Here is a 21271-nt window from a genome sequence, read left to right on the forward strand (position 1 = left end):
TATGAAGTGCTGGTACTACCAGAGCACTTAGACATGCCAGAGCATTCCCCTTGTATAAGCTGCACAGACAAAGCGCACAGTTTGTTAGTCGAACACAGAACCTGGATTTCATTACAACTATTTACCTTTCCCTAGTGAAAAGGCAGAAGAGCTTTTTTTCCAGCAAAAACCAAACTAATAGCTACAGATTAATTTTAACCTTTCTCCTTTCCTATAGCTGCCTTTCCTGTATGAAGACCAGTCTGTATCAGAGAGTTGCATTAAATTAATGCCCACAGTCACATGGGTGTAGCCAGTGTGGGTACTCCCGGTTCAACATAAAGAAGCCTTTCTTTGGTTTAACTTCTATTACTCTGAAAAGGACATTATTTAAAGTAATGGGAACCTTATGCCAAGATCCATGGCAAGAAAAGTTTGCCACTTTAACTGCCTTAGCAAAATATAGTGGCAAAACCCTTGTAGAACACTTGCATCTTGCAGCAAAAAACTGCTCTCAGCTGTACCTCATCAGATCCCTTTCTTACAACGCCCATGTCAGGCACCCCAACTGATTTGCTGCACTTGTACAGTCAGGCTACCATTCCTGACAAATTCAGTCTGATAAAGCTCTAAGGTACTGAACTGCTTTGTGCACCCTGCAAAGATACCTGATGAGCTTCCTTATTCTCTACAGGAGAATACCACTGCAGGAAGAACACTGACATCAGACATGAGAAGTGTGTATTTTCTACTAGAAATACATACTACTGATGTGAACATTTTATAAAAAGAGGTGAAAGAAATTTTGATTTTCCTTATTTTGAAGATGGATAATTTAAGTTCTCCTGCATGGCCTACCAGTTCTTCAAAGCTTTCGTTACCAAGACTATTTCTTCTTATTCCCTGTAAGCCCAATTCCTTGAATGCCAGCAGTTGGAACTGGTGGAGGGAAGGCTCAAGTGGGAAATGGCTCTTGTTGAGCTAAATCAGAGAAAGACAGATCGCTTTTTTTTTTTGTTAATGTCAAAGCTTTGTAAAAGACTGAACATGTGAGATTTATTCATGCTGCAAGAAGAAATTTAATGAAAAGTGGCAACATAATAATATACTCTGGTAAATTAGGACAGGGTAGTAAGCGATTATACAAAAGTCCATTTGTGACAGGGACAGCAGGAGGGAGAATTCTTCCTTGTCCAGCATTTCAAAAGCACTAGTTTTGTATATGCTCACTGATACTGTGAGCTCCCTAACAGGGATTCTTTGATCTTCTCCATTAAATATTTTTGTGGATTTATTCTGAACATGGTAAGGGGGGGGGGAAATGCCATTGTATGAAATTTAAAAAAATAAATAAAAAAATACAGAACTGGGTCCTTATATCTTTCATAGAATGGAAACATTTGTGACAGTTTGGTCTTCAACTGGTGTTTTAAAAAGCTTTTCTATTGTTTCCCTACAGTACCTAATTATTGTTCTCATAATACACAGAATCAAAACAAATCCAGACCCATTGAAGAGATGCTACATAAGCCTAAAGAAAAACAAATGCATACTATTTAGTTGCTCAAACCATATCCATACCTGTACTAGTGGGTTTGGATGCTCTTCCCTTAGGGACTGGCAGTAACAATAATTCCAAAGACTGTGGTGGAGTTGCTTTCTCTTGCTTCACCTCTGAAAGCTGCAGGGGATCCTCAGCAACCAGTGATTTCTTCTTCTCTGCCAACAGGGTGCCTGCAGCCCTTGCAGCAACCTCCTTGAGCAGGGCAGCTGAAGAGGTCATAGAAGCCAGTGAAAGGAAAGAACTAGCCGGAGGCGGGTGCTCCTGCCCAGGAGTCATGCTTCTTTCACTCACTTTTTTTGATAAAGCTGCTAATGTGGAGCTGGCAGACTGAGAGCTAAAAGGTGAGGAAAAGGATTCAAATCTTATATTATCTTCAGTCCTTGAAAGAGATCTGTCCTGCAGAACAGCATTGGCTGCGGCTTTCAGTTTCAGGATAGCTGAATCGGGGGACAAACTACAGGTGGTGGTTGAGTTTGGCAACCACTTACCTTGATTCCATATAAAGTGACTACCTGCATTGTATTGGTCACTTTGTTCCTGTTTCTCAGCTAGCTTTCTGGCAAGCACACTGAGCTGCTGGGCATGATGAGCAGGTGGAGAAAAGGAGAGATTTGAGCCAAGACTTACAGGGGACTCAACTCTGCCATTGACTGTAACAGCAGCATCCAGCTTGAGGGAGCCAGCCTCCAACAGCCGCCTCAGGTTACTGCTCAGAGGCTTATTTGAACCAGCAGGTTCTTCCTCACACAGAGATGATGCGTCAGGAGAAAGGTGCTCTTTGCTCTGTAATGTGTCTCTTAGTGCTTCATTTTCAATGGTTCCCAACTCCGCTGCGTTGCTGCTAGGAGTTGCACTTCCCAAAGAAGTATCTGGGGAAGTGGACTGATCTTGGATCCTGTCTTCCAGAGACAACTTAAAGTTCTCCTGGACTTCTCCATATGATGCTTCTGAAGGAGTCTCTGAAGAATTTCCAAACCACCGTTCTTCTTCACTGAGTTCACCTTCCACTTCTTCCTGCCTGGTACCATCTGTGTGGAACCAAGAATAACAGTATTATTTCCTGATCTGTTCAAAGTAACCCCTTAATATACAGTGTATTTGGCTCTTCACAACTCTCCTGAAGAGTCACCTGACATCCCACTGAAGTGCATGGACTTGGCATCAGCCTGGATTAGGTGACCAGGAAAAAGTGTTTTTGAAAATGAAAAAGGGTTCATTTGAAGACAAAATCATGGAAGCTTGTCATTGTTCAGTCAGTATGACTAAAGCAGCTAAAACTGCAGCAATACAAATATGGCACAAATATATACCATGGCACCACTCATACACTGCAATGATTACTGGAGTAGTTTGCACATCCTGCAAACATTACGAACTCTGTGATATAAAGCAAGGATTTAATAGGCCCAGAAAGTAATGGATACTTGAGTCTCAGTACAGATAACCTTTAAAAGCCGATCAGGTGTATAGCTGTTCAAAGAAGTTTCTTCCAGAGACTTTAAATCTCAGCCCAATCCTGCAGTGACCCCTATCTAAAATATAATAAAATTTTACCAATAATACACACTTCATGTCTGAATAGCGGAAATGACTAATACAAGAATGCAAGCTAAAGCTCTAATCTCTCCAACTATTTGGGAGAGGAACATCTTACATTTAAAACCTTTTTTTTTTTTTTGCATGACTTCTTTTCCATTTGTTTATCATTCTTATCAAAGTTTCAAATCCCACCCCAAACTATATATGTATATACGTATATTATATTTAAATATAATGTGTTGGTCACAATGCAATTAGTTATATTTTCTCTTCTGGGTCCTGCAATTCATCTAGTTTCCTAACCGGCAGTGTTTATAGAACTGTGCCCATGGGTTGCTCTTCTTTCTCTAAGGTATGTAAAGTTATACAGATGTGACCAAGATTTTTTGTGGTTTTTTTTTTTCCTCCAGATCTTGCAGGCCAATCAGAACATAGTCAAGAATAGCAGCAATGCCAGAACTGAATTCATGTTATCATCTCTTGCCAGACACCTCTCACGTTTCTTGCTGTTAGACTCAGTGTCCCTAGCTACAAAACAATCTTTGTAATCACACTACAGCAAAACAAAAGGATTCAATATAACCCTCCTCTGACATTCTGGAAATAAGCCTGCATGGTATGTGTCGTACCTATAAGCAAGTATTCCTTCTAGATCCCGTACCTATAATCATGTATTACTTCTAGATCCCTTATTTAATTCCTGCAAATTGCAAAGCTTGGAGAGAAGTTGATGAATAAAATCTTATATTTGTATTATTACTTTGATCCAGTGAATGTAAGAAGGAAAAATCTAGCCAACTGCATTTTAAATGTAGAGATAACAGCATACTATCTGAAGGCAAATTTCCTTATTTTTAGATATTACATACAATATGAGAGATGGTGCCTCTTAGTATAAGTTTCTTTTACTCAAAAGCTCTTGAATTTCTTTCACTGTTTTAAGATCTCATGGACAAATGGCCACGTTTCCTTAGATTAGTATTTTAAGTAGAAGAGGGTTAGCATTGTTGCTATTCAAAACAAAAAACAAGAAAAACCCAGAGCACTTATCTAAAATTATTTCGATACCACCCAAGTTAACATCACAGACACAGTAATGTTAACAGTAGCTTAAGCATAAAGGCCAGTATCAGGTACATTCCAATAAAGAAAATACATGCTAAGTAGTTAAGGCAGCAGTTACAGCAGCTTTTAGGAAACTGAACACATTCCCTCTTCATCCTGTGAGCGCTAGCAAGTAACTTGAGCTACAGAGCTGAGCGCAGCCAGAAGAGAAATCTGTCCAACCATACCTGAAGCAAGGAAATTATGGACTGGGAGCCATGAAAACATCTTGCTGGCACTTTCCTTGACATAACAGACCAAGAGAAGGGCACAGCAGAGAGCTGACACCGCTGCGCAGCTTTGGAGACAGAGCCTGCCTACATCCTACCACTTAAATTCATGTATGTTTATGTTTGTCTGTGTTAAAACATCCCTCCCACACCAAGACCTCTCTCTACACGAATCCATTCCCTGCCCATAAATAATAATAATTGTATTTCTCTCCACTCAGTCATCAAAAGATTACAGTCTGAGGGATATTTAACTGTATATGGCTACCAGAAGCAGGTTTCTTTTAAGAGAAATTTTCAATTTAATAAACCTACAAATTTCTGTTCCTTGGTGTGTACCCCTTCTTTATGTTGATATTTCGTAGATGCATCCAGTCCTTTAATATACCTGTTATATAACATTCTTAAAAATGTTGTTCATCCTACTTGCACTGGAAATCAGTTCTTCCCTCTCACCTGTATCAGTTTTTGCAGTAACCACAAAAGAAACATCCCACATAGACTTTCACTATCTATTCTCCTTTCTATGGCTGACAACCCAGGAAATACAGCAGGGACACTGGCAAATTGACAGTAAGGATGTGGAGTGTGGAACTACATCTGCTTTGGCAGGGCCATAATACGGCCTTCTTTGACACTAACACAAATACGCAATATCTGGAACCAAAAAAAGACAGCAAAGGCAGACAGGACAGCAAGATAACTTAGATCATTGCTCTTTTCCCAGACATACACATTCTACATTGGTCTTGCTCACAGTAAGGGCAGCCAACAGCACACTACTGACAGGTATGACGTTACTAAGAGGTTGCTACCAAGGCCAGAAATTCCCTTCACCTTGGGCAGTGCAAAGAGCTCCCCCTCCTGCTGTTCATCTTCCTGGGCCTACTTAAGCTTGCTCAAAACTTCCTTCCAATGGTCTGTACAAAAAATGGGCAAATTTCCTCTGCAGCGTCTTTATCACAACATCCAGCTGAACTTTTTTTTTTCCCCAGTACAGTTTCTTTCAGTACACAAAAATCAGACCTCTAACTGCTGACACAGTTCTAATTTTCCTTTCCTGAGTAATTCCCACAGTTGCTGCAGTATCAAGCCCACTGTACTTTAGGGCTGTAAGGTTAATGCTGAAAAAGCCAGCATCAGTGTCTTATCATGAACTCAGTCAAACCTCCTTTTAAACACTAGTGAATTGGTTTAGAAGCATAACTGTGAAGCCTGACAATTTTACTTCTAAGCAAAGTTGCCATTCAAGGCCTTTAGGGCAGGTCTTTAATTCACATAGACTCACAAGCCTTTGAACAAGCTTCAGAACGCCAGAAGTCAGCCCAACCCACCGACTCACACACCTTCAAAATGAATAAAACCTTCCTCAGAACTCAGGGGATGAGTGCATGGGACACCCAGTCCAAGCCCAACTGAAGCTAGAGTCAATCTCCACGTGCTTGTCAAGAAATTTCAGCTGAATTCCCTACTTGCGGCACAAGGTCTGCATGGTGCCTTTTTTCCTCCCCTTGCAACACAATTAAGGAGCTCCAGTGAGAAGCCTTTGAAAGCTTAGTAGCTTAGCTGAGTAGAAATGCAATCCCACATTTAAGTTTCTTCTCCCCACAGCAAACATACTACAGTTTGTTACAACACAATTACTTAATGCATGCTCAGCTACAAGCATTTCATTCTTGTTTAAGTCTGAAATGCTTAATGTAGGTAGGAAAGCACATAGAAATTGCAAAATAGGGAAAGGTAGCTTAAAAATTAAGGACGAATTCTCATCAACTTCACTTAGAACAAGACTTTGCTGGGAATCTGCCAACAGTTAGCTAGTAACTGCTCGTCAGATTGGCTCTTCTCAACATGATTCAAGAGTCAAGACCTTGACTCTTAGTCAGCACTATTCTCTTCTGATTTCCACAGCAGTTCTGAAGGGAGATCTGCTTCCCAAATCACTTTTCTCTAGCAGAGACTGGTACAGTTACAGGTGTCCCGCATGCTTCAGGAATGTGCCATCACACTGCACCAGGAACCTCAAAGAAGTATTTTCCACTCCTGTCAGCATCAACAAAAAGCACCAACATGCTGTTGGGCCACTGATGTAGCCCATTATCAAACAATCTCTGGCAAAGTCACAAATGTGTGCAAAAGCACTGCTTGAAGAAGCACCAGTTAACCATGCTTGCCTTCTTGTTTGCAAATACAGAGAAGTTCTGTTTCCCCCCCAAGAGTTCAGTTTGACAGACAAATCTCAGTAACCCCAAACTATGTTATTTCACATTGAGAGCATCTGCTCCTTTATGTAGAATCACGAACTTGACTGTGATTTCAATAAAGGTGTAAATATTAACTGCCCAAACTACTTATCTCTGAAAATTGAAAAAAGACAAATATGTTTATTGATTTATATACTAAGCCATCCAATTCAAATGTGGGAAAGCCCAGCTACACCTTATGCAAAGTAATGTAACAGTACACGTGCCACTCCTGAAAGCAGCAAGTGTTCCATAATGCCAGTTTGTATGGACCTGAAGCACATAAATATGAATGCAGTAGACTCCATGTAGGAACAGTCTATGAAGCACAAGGAAAAGGTAAGAGTCTTCAAGTTATGGCATTGAGCGGCATATGTTAGCAGTAAAAGCATGATTACACGAACACTGTGTGGACCACCAGAAATTATCTGAAAAATAACTACAGTTAAGGAATCTATCCTTAGGAGTCTGAATTTTCTTTGTAAAAGGGACATAATTTCATTTCAATTATTCAGTGCAATAATTAAGTTACAGTACTTCAATACAGAATTAACATTGCATATGGATATTTATATTCCTCCATACACTATAGTGACATTATACACATGGAAGTCGTAATTATGAGATTACAGAATAAAAATTAAAATAAATATAAAAGAAGATGTCAAATGACTTCAAAGAAATGCTCACAGGAAAATTGCTGATGAGATACATCAGGTAAGATTGCCCTAACTTCAGCAGTTATGCTCCAGGTCTGGGAGTCTACAGACCTGGGAATTAATAGTGATGGAACACTTCATTTTTATCATCTTGATATCAAATATCTTGATGTATATAAAAGTTTCAGATATGATCATTCAAGTTTGTCTCAATCTAAATAAAGTTACAGTTGCATTTGTTGGCTATTTGGCACCCGGGTAATCTTCCCAGTTTGCTGCTCAAACACACTTCTGGCTCTTATCTATGATATTTTCCTACCCCTGCAGCTTTTGTTTAGTCTAACTGAAGCTCGATTAACCTGGGAGTACAAGCAGCAGTTTAACAGCGTATCTCATTCCATCTGTGATGCCTACCATAATCCTTTTTATATATTATCTGATACTACATGCTATACCATGGCCTACTGAGAGAGTAGGTCATCCCAGTTATAGGTATACACTGGGGAACTGAGGAGCCCTGCAAGACGTCTAAAGAATTTACAGGGTTGTATTAAATGAACCAGAAAGCCATCTATGAGGAGTTCTACGGAACCACTGAGTGACTTAGATAAGTAGTCAAATTTAAAAAATAAAAATAAAAAATCATTTTTTAAAAAAGAAAACGAGCTACAACTGAACAATTTATAGAGTTTGGCTTCATGTGCCCTCTATCAAGAACAGCAAGAAAAGGGGGAGATGTAACAAGGATGAGAAGCAGTTGAGAACAGAGAAGACATGGATAACCGTAAAGGCAGATAACTAGTCAAGTACAAGGAAGAGGTGAGACAAAGTAAATTCTGTGCTCATATCTGGCTTCCAGGAAGGTTTCAACTGTCACTGTGACACATCAAAATTCCATGCCCCATTCCCTCCCATCTCCTTTCTTAGATCCCTCAAACAAGGATTAGAGACCTGGCCACAGGCCAAGCTGCACTGCTCTGGCAGTCTGTTGCAAAATGCACTCTCTTTACAGGTGCTGCTACCCAGACTCCATCACAACCATTACCACCAGCATCACATCCAAGAAAGACGGGTTTCCCATCATACAGTGGCAGCACAATCAGGAAGAGAATGCAGCTCCACCAGGTCTCTGTTTTAGCTCTTCAACGGTCAATCAACTGTTGACTTATATACTCCAGCCCTTTAAAACTGGAGTACATAAGGATGCTCTCTTCCTCCAGTCAAAATGAGTAAGTACCACTGGCAAAGAAACCTTGAAATTTGTCAGAGCAGTTGCTAGTCACCCTGGGCAGAACAGTTTTAGAGAAATACAGAAAGTAGAAGCCATACTGGAGAAGATCCAGGATAAAATTAGAGAAGAGGAACTTGAAGTCCTCACTGTTAACAGAATATTCAATGAGAACAATCAGCCACAGAAATATCATGGCAGAATTTAGTACAGACTAGAAAACAGAATGAAGGTGCTAAGGACTGGACACAGTAAATATCCTTAGGTGAATTATGTGCATTGTGTATCATTCCAGCAATGAAAAAAAAATAATTACAAGAGATCACTCAGTATTATCACCTAACTTTCTAACTCACATTATCTCATTTCATGTAGAAATCCTTGCTAATTAAACAACCAGGTAGTACCGAAAGCAATACTGACAAGCTTTAAAGTGGCAGCCATATCCAGGAAGTCTATTCTGGTGCATTCTATAGAAACTCCACCCAGTTCCCTACAAACTACCTTTATTGTATTCAAGGTGTCTTTTTAAGCACTTCAATTAAAAAAAAAAATAATTTTTTTTTAGAAGTTTATTCGTCATTTCTTTGGTCTCAACAAATTGTGGGTTCCCACACCCAGCAGATTATGTGGATGTTCAGTCTGTAGAACTACTTCATGGAAGCTGGGTGCACTGTGCACCAACATACCCAAAGCTCCATCTCTACAAAGCATTTACAGTCACATTTGATTGGGCTATACATCCGGAGCAGTAGCACTGTTGATTTTCCCAAGGGGATGCTTGCAAGAAAATCATGATTCTAATAAAGACACAAAGGCCTGCCTTAACTTCTTTTATTACATCAACTGCAGCAAATAAAACTTAGAAGTCGCAGTTACATAAACAGTCATGTGCTAGAGTGCCCTCAGTCCCCTATTTTCCCTTCATCATTTCTGTGACCTATAATAGGTAAGCAGCACAGTAAGTCACTGTCCTCTTTCAACAGAATTTCTGGCTCGCTCACTTATCAACGGGATGATTATTCAACTCTTGACCTCATCACAAAATGGTTTAGCAGTGTTGCTGGTGCTTGAACCAAATTTCTCTACTGCAGGCTGACCCAGAGAGAGCAGCACAGCTGCAAGAAGGAACTGCCAAAAAGAGATAACTCTTCTGTTCTGTCCTTCACCCCTGTGTTTAAGATGTGTGAAAATATTCACACAATTAGACAGGGAAAGAAGCCCTAGGTAGAGCTCTCTATTTCATCTCCACATCTTCTAAAATAATGATTTTCCTAACTGGAGGGAAGGAGAACAGGGGAAAAGCAAGGCACAGCCTTTAAAGACAGGACATATATCCTCTGCTTTCATCCCTAACTTAAAGTGAGTGTAAAAAAATATACTTGCAAGAAATATCTCAGAATACTCACCTAGCAATTTCTCCAGCACTTGTTCTAAAAATAAAAAATAATTTAAAAGAAAAAGGCTCCAAGATGAAAAAGATTATAGGAAGACAAGTTAATTACCTCATAGTAACTGGAACTGTTCAGGATGCTTTGCCCTTATGTACAAACAACAGTGAGTGTGCAGAAATCCAGGCTTCCCAACAGTTCTCCAGTTTGACAGAAAGTCAAAATGCACAGCACTACTTCCTTTCAGGGACAAAACCCAGCTGTTATGGACTCCAAGGAAGGAGGGAGGCAGGATGAATTACTGAAAAAGCTCATCAGAGCCAACATAAAACTACCTTTATTTCCTTTCCCTCAAAGGAGAAGGATTTTGTCATAGATGGGAATCAGACACTTACCTTTTATTTTCAGGCTAATGTCCTAAAATAAGTGTGTCAAATGGGTTTCATTACCTGCCAAAAAAGATCCTTCTGTTACTAGCTAGGTATCTATGAAAAAAGACAGAAATAGATGGTTTCTCCTGAGGTGAGCTGTCACTACATAATGAAGGCTCTCTGGTCTATTGACAAACCACAAAACAGGACATTATAGTGGTAGCAAGTCTGATCTTTGCAAAAACATCAAGTTCTTCTGAAGATTACTGCTAGTTCATCTTCACTGAATCGTAGGGGTTGGAAGGGACCTCTAGAGATCATCGAGTCCAACCCCCCTGCCAAAGCAGGCTCCCTACACCATGTCACACAGGTAGGCGTCCAGGCGGGTCTTGAATATCTCCAGAGAAGGAGACTCCACCACCTCCCTGGGCAGCCTGTTCCAGTGCTCCGTCACCCTCTCTGTAAAGAAGTTCTTCCTCACATTTGTGCGGAACTTCCTATGCTGTAGTTTCATCCCATTACCCCTAGTTCTGTCCCCACGTACTACTGAAAAAAGACCAGCCTCATCACTATGGCTCCCACACCTCAGGTATTTATAAACCTGGATCAAGTCCCCTCTCAGCCTTCTTTTCTCAAGGCTAAACAGACCCAGTTCACTTAGTCTCTCCTCATAGGGGAGATGCTCCAGGCCCTTCACCATCTTAGTGGCCCTCCGCTGGACTCTTTCCAAGAGATCCCTTTCTTTTTTGTACTGGGGAGCCCAGAACTGGACACAATATTCCAGATGAGGCCTCAGCAGGGCAGAGTAGAGGGGGAGGATCACTTCCCTTGACCTGCTGAACACGCTCTTTTTAATACACCCCAGTATGCCACTGGCCTTTTTGGCTACAAGGGCACACCAAAGGGCACACATCTTACCTCCAAGACTGACAATTATTTTGCTCTAGGCGAGAGATTATCTTTATAAACTGCAGGATCTGGTTTGAGAAGTGCTGCTTCCAAAGGATTCAAAGATTCAAACACCAAATCAACAGGCACTGCCTTCAAGTGCAGTCAGAATACACTGTTAAGATGACAAAGCCTTATGACTGACAGAAATGGTAGACCTGTGCCCAGTCTTATATTTGCTCAGTTCTTTATTCGACTGCTTGGTGAGCCAATTTCAACTCACTTAATCTGGCAGAAAAGAACTCAGACTGCCAAGAAGCTGGAATAAAACTTATGTGCATGAGGCAGGAATGAGGAAGTAGGACTGGAGTTGGTGGCCTGAAAGCACTTATACTAGACAATAATTTGAGTCACGTCTTCCCTGAGGTCTTCTGCAGTACAAAACACATCACATTTTGTCAAGAGAAAACACCAGGGAATCTCCCTCCAATCACAAATCATCACAGTGTACTCCTACACTTCCCGGAGAGAACCTGGTCCTTGTGAGAAGTACGGTCATGGCAGTCAGTTTCATGAAGACTGCTTTATATGTCCTACCTGGGACATCTATAGCTGAACAATCCATCAAAGATTATTCTAATACTATTTATAAACATTTATCCCTAGAACTGGGCTGCAAAGTGTTCATGAGAGAAGAAAAAGCCTTCACTTGTCTCCTTACAATTTAAAATGACTTTGTGTTAGCTGGATTTTCCCCGCTCTCTGAAGCTCACTGAGCTGAAGCACTCAAGGTGTGCGCACCAAACAAAGTGGAACACACTTGGCTTTAAAAGAACCTTTTTAAAGGACCATTTCTCAAGCAGTACCCCCAAATAATAGCTTTCGTTCATTGACCTGACCAATGCCTAGAACTCCTGGAGAGACTGCCGACAAAAACAGTTGATTTTGATGAATGAGGTTTCTAGAAGAAACAAATACTCCTGAAGACAGCTTGGTCTGAAAAGGCTTTGTTAGTAGCCCCAAGACAGATTCTTGACGCACACACTGTCAGTCTAACAACAGAAAATCATGTTCCCTACAAAACGTATTTTACTGTACCTATGTTCTTCTTGTAATGCTTTACAGAGACTAAGCAAAGTACCCCAGCCAGCCTTACTGAAAGGTTCTTGCACAGGCCCTCGTCAACATCCTGTAATAACACGTATTTGAGTGTAAACACACCTTTCATAAAGCTAGAGATCGTGATCACACTGATTTATACGCTGAAGGAACATGGCCAACAGAAAACCTGAAGTCTACACATTAAAATGTCTGAGGAATACATCTCTTCTGTCTGATGAAAAAGAGACTGTGATAAAGCATTTGCTATAAAACTAAACGCTTCTTTAGCTACCAGATTCTAAGTCAGATTCAAAAGCCCCTCAATTAAGAAATTCAGCCTTCTCACATCTTTTAAAGCCAGCTACAATACCAGAGTTAAAGAATATTACAAATGTGAGGACAAATTAAACATGTAGGAGATCAACTGTTATTTCCATGGCTGTATTTGAAAAGGGAATCAACTTTAATGTTCTTTGATGGTTCAAGTGATCCACGTGCAAGCCTACACAGAGACATTTCTTGCACCTGGAGTGGCAGCATACCATTTATTTCAGCACACATTTACCTCAGTGAGCTCACTTACACGGTAAGTTCAGCACAGTGATTACAAATTTTAATTTTCCTTAATTATAAGTATTCAAAATTCAAAATTCCCTGCACTTATTTCCAGTTGGTAAAAATTCATTTGCTTGTTCATTTGTTTTGCTCTAGATAGATGTTTACAGCAATAGGCTGTATCAGCAAGAAACTACTGAATACCAAAAGGTAATTGACATGCCGAAACATCCAAAATAAGAAGAGTTAAACGTTATTCTTAATGCTTATATTATTCTTAGCATATAAAGAGTCAAGGCCTACCACACCAGATCAAATTATTGTGGGAGATAATTACATGAATGCCAAATGGTCAGTATAGGAATCCATAATATTTTATAGCCATCATTGAATGAAAATTAACTCCATGAGTAAGATGAGATTTTATTCCTTTGGCAGGTCCTGAATGAAGTGGTTTTTTTTTAAACTGATTATTACAACCAAAACTAGAACCTGCTCCACTACTCATTTCCAAATAAATCATAGAATGGCCTGAGTTGAATAAATATATAATAATATATAATAAATATAACAAATACATGATTTGTAGTAGTCCAATTCCAGAATACAGTCTTCTGTTGTATTTTGGAGGCTGAAGACACCACAATCAAGGTACAGTTTTTTCCTGACAAGATGTGAACCTGCAGTTACCCTTGCCTCACATAAGAAAAGAGAGAGAAGGAGGGAATACTACAGTCAGACTAAGTAATCACCATGATTTCAAGCACTAAAGTACATCTGCATTCTCAAATCTACCAGCATACAATTTTGTTTAGGTATTATGAAAGACAAGATCCATTCACTTGGACATTTCTGCTTGAGAAATGGAAGGATCATTCTACGTTAAGGTATCTAGAAGAAAGAAAGAAAAATAAAAATAACAACAACCTCAGTTCATTATATAGACGGACTTCAAGAAAGGGGAGTGAAACACAGGAATGATCACAGAACCAGCCAATAACTTGACATATGACCCAGAACAGAAAGCTCAGAAACAGAGGAATTTTATGTATTTTTAAAGAGATTAGCTTCTGCCTTACATAGCAGAAAAAAGACCAGCAAAATTTCTTCCTGCATGCCCTGCAATGCCTTTTTGGTGCTGTGGTGATCAATCTGCAAGAAAAAGACTACGCATAACACAAAGTTTAAAAGACCTATCTGCTGATTGGATGGCTGGAGGCATCTAGCCTGCCCATGATAAGGTGTGAGATGGCATAGCTAAGTCAGAGAGACAATGTGCTAGTGGGCCCTTCTACCTGTTGCCCTGAGACCTGCTGTAGAATTGCAACACACTTGAAATCTTACAGCAATAAGCCAGGGACCGCTGAGGTAACAGGAGAAGGCAGCAGGGAAACTCAAGGGGAATGCTTCAAAGGAATTAAGGAATTATCCTCCAAGGTGACAAGGCCAGCTAACCAGCTGGAGTGTTTCTACACCAATGCGTGCAACTTGGGAAAGAAACAGGAGGAGCTGGAAGCCATCGTGCTACTAGAAAACCATGACATAGTTGCCATCACTGAAACCTGGGAGGATTCCCATGACTGGAGCATGGCTATCGATGGCTAGAAGCTGTTCAGGAGGCAGAGGCTAAGAAGGATGAGAGGAGGAACTGTCCTCTACATTTAGAAAGAAAATGAGTTGTCCCTGCAGAATGGCCACACACAAGTTGAAAGCTTGCATACAAGTTAGAGATCACGGTAACTAAAGGAGCCTTGTGGTTTGTGTCTCCTATAGACCAACTGACCAGGTGGAGCAGGTTCATGAAGCTTTCTTCCTTCAGCTACAGAAGGTGTTGCAATCTCAGGCTCTTGTCCTGCTAGAGGTCTACAACCACCTTGATACCTGCTGTAAAAGTTGCACAGCAAGCAGTAGGCAATCCAGGAGGCTCCTGGAATGTATTGAGGATAACTTCTTAAGCCAAGTAATAGCCCCATCAGGGAAGATGCAAGACTGTGCCCGTCACTTGTCAGCGCAAGTGAATAGATTACTGATTAGTGACTTCAGGATTGGAGGCAGCCTAGACTGTAAAGATCAGGAGTGATGGAATTCACAATCCTGATGGACATCAAACAAAGGGTAAAATCAGGATGCTTAATTTTAGGAAAGCCAAATTCCAGCTTTTCAGGGAGTTAGGCAATAAAACCTCCTGGGAAACTGTCCTCAAAGACAAGGGAATGGAGAAGAGATGGCAAATCTTTAAGATATGCAGGAAGTGAGGAAAGGATGACAGGAGAGCAACATGGTTAAACCAGGGCCTGCTGGTCAAAATGGAAGAAGAAAATGCATAAGCAGTGGAAAGAGGGACAGGTAGCCTGGAAGGAATACAGAGATGCTGCTAGGCTGTGTAGGGTTGGGGTCAGGAAGGCCACGGACTAACAGGAACTGGGCTTGGAAGGAATGCAAAGAACAAGAAAGAATTCTACAAGTACATCAACCAGAAGAGCAAAGTCTAAATAGGTGTACTTCCCGTCTCTCCCTCAGTGAACAATACAGGCAGGATGGTAGCAACAGACAAGAAGAAGGTTGAGATACTCAACTTTTTTGCTTCAATTTTCACTGGCATCTGCAATTCATACCCCTCAAGCAAATGGTTTAGAAGGTGGGGATTAGGGGAGCAATACACCTCCTGTTACAAGCAAAGATTAGGTTCATGACCACCTGGGGAGCCTGAACATCCAGAAGTCTATGGATCCTGAAGAGATGAATAACGGAGTCCTGAGGGAATTGGTTGATGCAGTCACCAAACCATTCTCAGTAGTATCTGAAAAGTGATGTCAGCCAGGTTAAGTCCCTGGTGACTGGGAAAAAGGGCAATGTCACAACCATTTTTAAAAGGGATAGAAAGGATGACCCAAGTAACTACTGACCTGACAGTCTCTCCACTGTGCTGGTAAAGATAATGAAACAGATCCTCTTGCAAGCTATGTTAAGGCACATGAAAGACAGGAAGCTGATACAAGACAACCAGCATGGCTTCATCAAGGGAAGTCCTGCCTGACCAACTAGTGGCCTATTATGAAGGCTTAACTGCATTACTGGACAAGGAAAGAGTTACTGATCTGGACTTCAGTAATGCCTTTGATACGATCCTCCAGAACATCCCACTCTCTAAACTGGAAAGATATAGATTTGATAAGTGACTGCCCTATGGATAAGGAACTAGTTCTGAGATCGTACTGAGAAGGCAGCAGTCAATGGCTCAGAATCTGGACGTAGTTCAGTGATGAGTACTGACCCTGGAATAGGTTGCCAGAGAGGTGATGGATGCCTTGTCTCTGCAGACATTCAAGATCAGGCTGGATGGGGCTCTGAGCAGCCTGATCTACTTGTAGATGTCACAGTTTACTGCAGGGGAGTTGGACCAGATGACCTTTAAGGGTCCCTTCCAACTCTATGGATTCTATGATCTCAAAGCAGTTGTATACCTTTTGGTTGTCAGTAGTATCCCACAGGGTTTTGGCAAAGAAGAAGAAAATATGGAAATGCACCCTTATGGATGTCATCTTTAGGTAGCAAGCATTTCATGAGTAGCTACAGCAGAACTGAAGTAGGACATTAAGTACAAATAGCGTGGTTTCTCTAATCATATTATGTAAGATCTAGGTGCTCGAAAGAGTTGGAAAGCTTTGCTTTCTACTCTTCATTTAACTTGGTAACAGATAAAACTCTATTCTGCATATCTGTGTCCTCTGTTTTTGAAACAGCTCTATAAACTGTCTTCTCTTATTCACTCAGGGCCTTCATCAGCTAACAATTCATCTTTATTAAGCCCTGCCTGCACCTGACCTGCCGCCTCCCAGAACTGGCTGCAGTGATAGCTGTCTCAGTTCTTTACTGCAGCAGAGTGCATCTTCATTGCCTGAAATGTACTGCAAGCCTTAGCACAGACTGCACCCCGGCAACAGAAAGCAGGTACAAAAATCCTTACATGTTCCAAAAAGTTTTGAGCAGACAAGGAGTTTGCTTTGTGGTGTATATTATTATAACACTGGTTTAGCCTTCAATATGCCAGCTCAGTTTAGCAAGGTTATTCATTTAAAACTGGCAAGGTCACCACAATAACATGATTTTAGTCACCCTTAAAGTTGGAAAGGAAGTACATGAGAAGCTGCAAGTGTCAATTCATCCCACAAAATGGGCTGACCAAAGTGAGGAAAGTGTTCAAGGATGCCACTTTGTTGCACACCAACAATTCACCACAAAGATAAATAACTTCAAGTCACAACAGTAATTCAGCATTATTGCTTACACACAGCACTAAGTTTATGGAAAGTTCTCAAAATACCTGAAAGACTGAAAGTGATCTAGATGCACCAAGGAAAATCCACAAAGCACCAATGCTCTCAGCTGTGCTGTGGAGGGCAATTTCAAACTCTTCTAAGGAATAAACCATTGACCAAAAGGCTAATCGAGGCACGAAAGCCTCACTGGCTGATTACCTGCTCCTTCACCCATTCATTTTAAGAGGTGCCCTCATGTGTTGCACACACCATATAGAATCGGTACCCTTAAGCAATCCAGAGTAAATTTACCATAGCTACCGCTATGCTGTAAGGAAAAGAAAAAAAAAAAACCTGCTAAGGTTGATATATCAGTGAATTATCTGCTTCCTTGACTCTTGTGTAGATTTTTTAACCTTACATTACTAGAACCAGTACATACAAGAAGACAATCTGTATATATTGTCAAAACCAACTCTTTAAATTAGCAGGAAATCCTTAATTACTACAAATAAGATTCAAACAGTCATGTTAAAAAAAAAATAATATTTCTGAACAGCAAAGCCATAGCTCCAGAAAATAAAACTCCCCCACCATCATTACTTGAGGCCAGTGACTCCACCTTTACTTCTGTCCTGCTTTCCACTTCGATAAAGAAACTTGAAAATAGAATCATAGAATCCTTATAGTTGGAAGGGACCTTTAAAGGTCATCTAGATCAACTCCATCACAATGAACAGGCACACCCACAGCTCAATCAGGCTGCTCAGAGGCTCCTTTGGCCTTGAATGTCTCCAGGGACAGGGCTTCCACCTCATCTCTGGGCAATCTGTTCCAGTACCTCAGGACCCCCACTGTAAAAGACTTCTTCATTATATCCAACCTAAATCTCCCCTCCCTAAGGAAACCACTTCTTCTTGTCTCTCTCAGCCTTTTCTTGTAGGAGACACGTTCTATCTCTTGGAAAATTTCTGTGGCCCTTCTCTGGACATGCCAACAGGTCCGTGTCTTTCCTGTATTGAGGACTCCACATCTGGAGTACATACAGTATGGAGGGGTAGAATCACCTCCCTTAAGCTGCTGGCCATGATTCTTTTGATGCAGCCCATTAAGTGGTTGATTTGCTGGGCTGCAAGGGCACATTGCTGGCTCGCATCCAGCCTGCTATCCACCAGTACCCCCAAGTCCTTTTTGGTAGGGTTGTGCTCAATCCTTTTGTCTCCCAGCTTGTATTGATAGCAGGGGGTCACTATCTTGCCTAGAAACAGTGAGCTCATTTAGGGCCAAAAGAGAATATCAAATTTACAGCAAGATGGATGCACATGTGATCTCAGGTAAAATTTCCCTTTCCATACCTCTTCTCTCACTAGTAATAGCAAGAGATTTCCAAAAAAGAACAGAAAATATCTGACTAAAGGCACAAGAGGCTGAAACCAAAATGAAAATGAGGTATTATGCTCTTTCTCTACGCACAGAAGCTATTAAGTACAGAGGTCTGTGTACCCATTCTAGTTTCCTGCATCTTTTCAAAGACATAGTCAAGTTTTGAAATAGAGAAGGGGAGAACTCCCACCAGATATACAAATGTATGCCCAGCAAAATTTCGATACCCATGGAATGCTCTCCAGGAGGTTTTGAAATCACTGGGAAACAAACAAAAAAACATACAGCAACATTCAGCATGTACCTAGCCATTTCAGCCAGCATGCTTTCTATTTTTTCAGCTTACCTCTAGTTCCTCCGAGGGAAAGTTGCTTTCCACATGCGTGACTTGAGCCATTGGTGCCTTGGTTTACCTGAGAAACTGCTATATGCATCTTTCCTATGGTACATCTAATTACAATACAAGATCACTTTAAAGCTGAAACTAATTTTCATCAGACCATACTGAGGACAACAGGTTGGCTGGCTCCCCGACCTGCATTCCTATGTACTATACCAGGGCAAGGAAAGAGAAAGAAACAGTATTTCCTTGTCTCTCAGGCACAAGGTTGTTCTTGAGAGCACCTTCCTATGGCTAATCACTACTGCAGTAAACAGAAATCCAGCAGACACTCACGTGAGAGAATACTCAGAGTCTTACAGAAAATCATGCTACTTCTAGTCTGCTTTCTGCATTACCACTAGCTCTAATGTCTCAAGCAAGGCCAACATTGTCTGGAATAATACAAATGGCACCATTAACTTCTTGCCTCCCAGGCGTTAAAGGCACAGTGTGTTTTCTCTTGAACCAGTTCCAAATAACTTTTTGTTATATTCTGCAACTACTAGTAGCCTCCACTGGTGCAATGTAGTTCTTATAGGCTGTATGGGAAATTGGTAATCACAGCCTGAACCTCTGATTAATCAGCTGAGGCAAGTGTTGGGTCAGCTGTGGGAGCACAGGTGAGAGTAATTTAGCTGTGCTCCCAGAAGGGGTGGAGCTTGACTCCACCTCCTGTAGACCTCATTTAAGGGCTGACCACCACTAAGGCAGCATCTCTTGGAGATTGCTCCCTGGTGGAGATTGCCTCAGCATTTCCCAGCTGAAGGCATCTGTATTGGTGAGTTTTTCCCTATAAATAACCTTTTGAACATCTGTTACTATCTTTGTATCATTCCACCTTACACATGCACACTAGGAAAACAGCAGGAAAAAAAAAAAACAAAAAAAACCAAAAAAAACAATCTTGCATACTCCAATATGTAAACTGTAATAAATAAAATCAAGGAAGCCTCAGATCAAGCTGCTACAATGTCTTCAACTACCCCATCATGCTTACAGCTCCCACCAAGGGGTCACAAAGTGGAAGCACACAAACGGCACACATGTCAATGCTCAAGCACAGCAGGTGAGAACAGACAGCGCACCTAATCTAACAAAGATTTCTTCTGTTTTTAACTGATTTCTGTTTATTTCTGGTATATCAGATTTTTTTTAATATATTATTTATTTATTTTGGTAAATAATGTGCCTCCCATTTGAAATTTTACTCTGCTCCATTACTCACCTGAGTGCTTTATGCACATTAGCTTTCTTTCTGATTGGCTCAGAAACAAAAGGCTTAGGGTTTAGATACTGAAATTATTCCTTCCTACAAATGCCACAGGAATCTTGTTCCCTATAATTTACTCCTTTCCTCTCTCCCAAAGTCAGATTAAAACACGGCAAATTATATTCTCTGTTTCTCTAATTCCCCCCACAAAGACGATATTACAGTATCTGAGGGAAGCTTCAAGAACTGTTTGTTTTGTCGTGCTGATTGCTACCAAAGACAGCTGCTTTCTTTGCCCCTGAGAGGATTGCTTGGGGTTAACAAGCAAAGCCAAACAAGAGAGGATTAGGAAGCTACTTGTAGGGGTAGGCTAACACAGAGAAGCAGTTCTTCCCATGTAGAATAGGCACTCCTCACTCTTAGACACACTAAGGACTGCCTCAGCTTCCAACATGAAAAAAAGTCAGTGGTCACTTAATTCTTGTGCGAGCACCAAATAAAAAATGAACCTTCCTCAAAACTTATTTTATTTTAGGAGATTTAGGATTCTGAGACAAACTCATTTTAGAAGAAACTATGGCTATGCAGGGCATGGACCATTTCTGTGTTCTGCTCAAAAATTCACCTAACATTCAGAGGAATGATGGAAGAGAAAGGGATGTTTCACATCTACTTCCAGTCCAGCATTACTGGATTACGGGATTTGATTTTATATTGGTTGAAGACTGTGGCCTTTACCAGTTTTTATGCAGGCCAGGAAATGCCTTCAAAGACAACAACTCTGATTCTCATGAGAGTATGTCAATACTAAATAACACAGTGTTATGTAGTGATATCCGAACCAGCCTGAGAATACCCAGAAGCATTATGGCTGAATTAACCTGAGTAGACTGCTGTGATAACTGCCTCCCATACACAAGGTAGCTTTATTAGAGCTTGCTTTGTTATCTCAACGTCGCATAGCGCTGTGCAGGAAGACATATAAGCAATTATGGCGAGGTCCATTTATATCTTACGGACAATGTAAAAGTACCTCAAGGTGGGCAGAAGAGCCCCCTTCAGAGTTATTCTCTGTGCATAGAATTCCCTCTGGCAACACAGAATTGACAATAGGATTATGTCAGCCCTTCCCCTCCAGAACAAGGAGCAGGACAAGAGCCTGTGGGCAGCAGAAATTAGAGCAGC

General features: G+C 40.9%; 1 protein-coding gene across 18 annotated transcripts in view; it reads right to left on the bottom strand.

Moving 5' to 3' along the window:
- The window catches only part of ZNF827 (zinc finger protein 827), a 102790-nt gene that overhangs the window by 73152 nt on the left and 8367 nt on the right, over positions 1–21271 (bottom strand). For 17 of the 18 annotated variants that reach the window (XR_014945744.1, XR_014945749.1, XR_014945747.1 and 14 more), the window contains exon 2: positions 1561–2571. Coding sequence is in view for 10 of the 18 variants with exons in the window: in XM_085546446.1 (XP_085402572.1) it covers positions 1561–2571 (1011 nt within the window). In the remaining 8 variants the exon portion in view is untranslated. Of the gene's footprint in view, positions 1–1560; positions 2572–18840; positions 19731–21271 lie in introns of those variants that run through there. The other variant, XM_032444600.2, reaches the window with a different exon arrangement.

This window comes from Coturnix japonica, chromosome 4 (assembly GCF_054131305.1).
Source record: "Coturnix japonica strain WE chromosome 4, WE-NBRP24, whole genome shotgun sequence".
NCBI lineage: Eukaryota > Metazoa > Chordata > Aves > Galliformes > Phasianidae > Coturnix > Coturnix japonica.